This window comes from Nanorana parkeri, unplaced genomic scaffold, assembly GCF_000935625.1.
Source record: "Nanorana parkeri isolate BGI_ZX_2015 unplaced genomic scaffold, ASM93562v1 scaffold135, whole genome shotgun sequence".
NCBI classification, from domain to species: Eukaryota; Metazoa; Chordata; class Amphibia; order Anura; family Dicroglossidae; genus Nanorana; species Nanorana parkeri.
The window spans coordinates 2,180,686-2,181,160 of NW_017306403.1; the positions used below are offsets into that span (position 1 = coordinate 2,180,686).

The 475-nt window shown below is 65.3% G+C and overlaps 1 protein-coding gene across 1 annotated transcript in view; it reads right to left on the reverse strand.

Moving 5' to 3' along the window:
- Window positions 1-308, reverse strand: part of LOC108784968 (histone H2A) — a 4,344-nt gene extending 4,036 nt beyond the window's left edge. Inside the window, exons 1-2 of the mRNA XM_018553925.1 lie at window positions 265-308; window positions 4-184 (exon numbers count right to left, since the gene is read on the reverse strand). Of these exons, the coding sequence (XP_018409427.1) occupies window positions 4-165 (162 nt within the window). The 5' untranslated portion in view covers window positions 166-184; window positions 265-308. The remainder of the gene's footprint in view (window positions 1-3; window positions 185-264) is intronic.
- Window positions 309-475: the final 167 nt, after the last annotated feature.

Sequence of the window (475 nt, forward strand, 5' to 3'; positions counted from 1 at the left end):
CACCGCGGCCAGGTACACCGGGGCCCCGGCACCCACCCGCTCCGCGTAGTTGCCCTTCCGCAGCAGCCGGTGGACTCGGCCTACGCGGAACTGGAGCCCGGCCCGGGAGGAGCGGGACTTGGCCTTGGCCCGGGCTTTGCCGCCGGATTTTCCTCGGCCCGACATGGGGAGGAAGAAGTCACACCTGCGGGAAGACACGAACAGCGTCAGAGGCGCGGATATACCTTACGCGGAGCGCACCTACCTGCCGCGGAGCGAACCTACCTGCTGCGGGCTGGACTCCGGCCGGCAATACGCTCTCCACGACAGACAGCCCAGCACTGAGCACAAGACACGCCCACCCCTGCATCTCCTTGCAGACGGCTGGCCCCTATTGGCCTGCCCGGCAATGCTACCTTCTTCTTATTCGCCCGAATAACCATCCGCGATTTGCATAGACACGCCCTCCCTTGCCGATGAGTAGAACGGCTTCTTC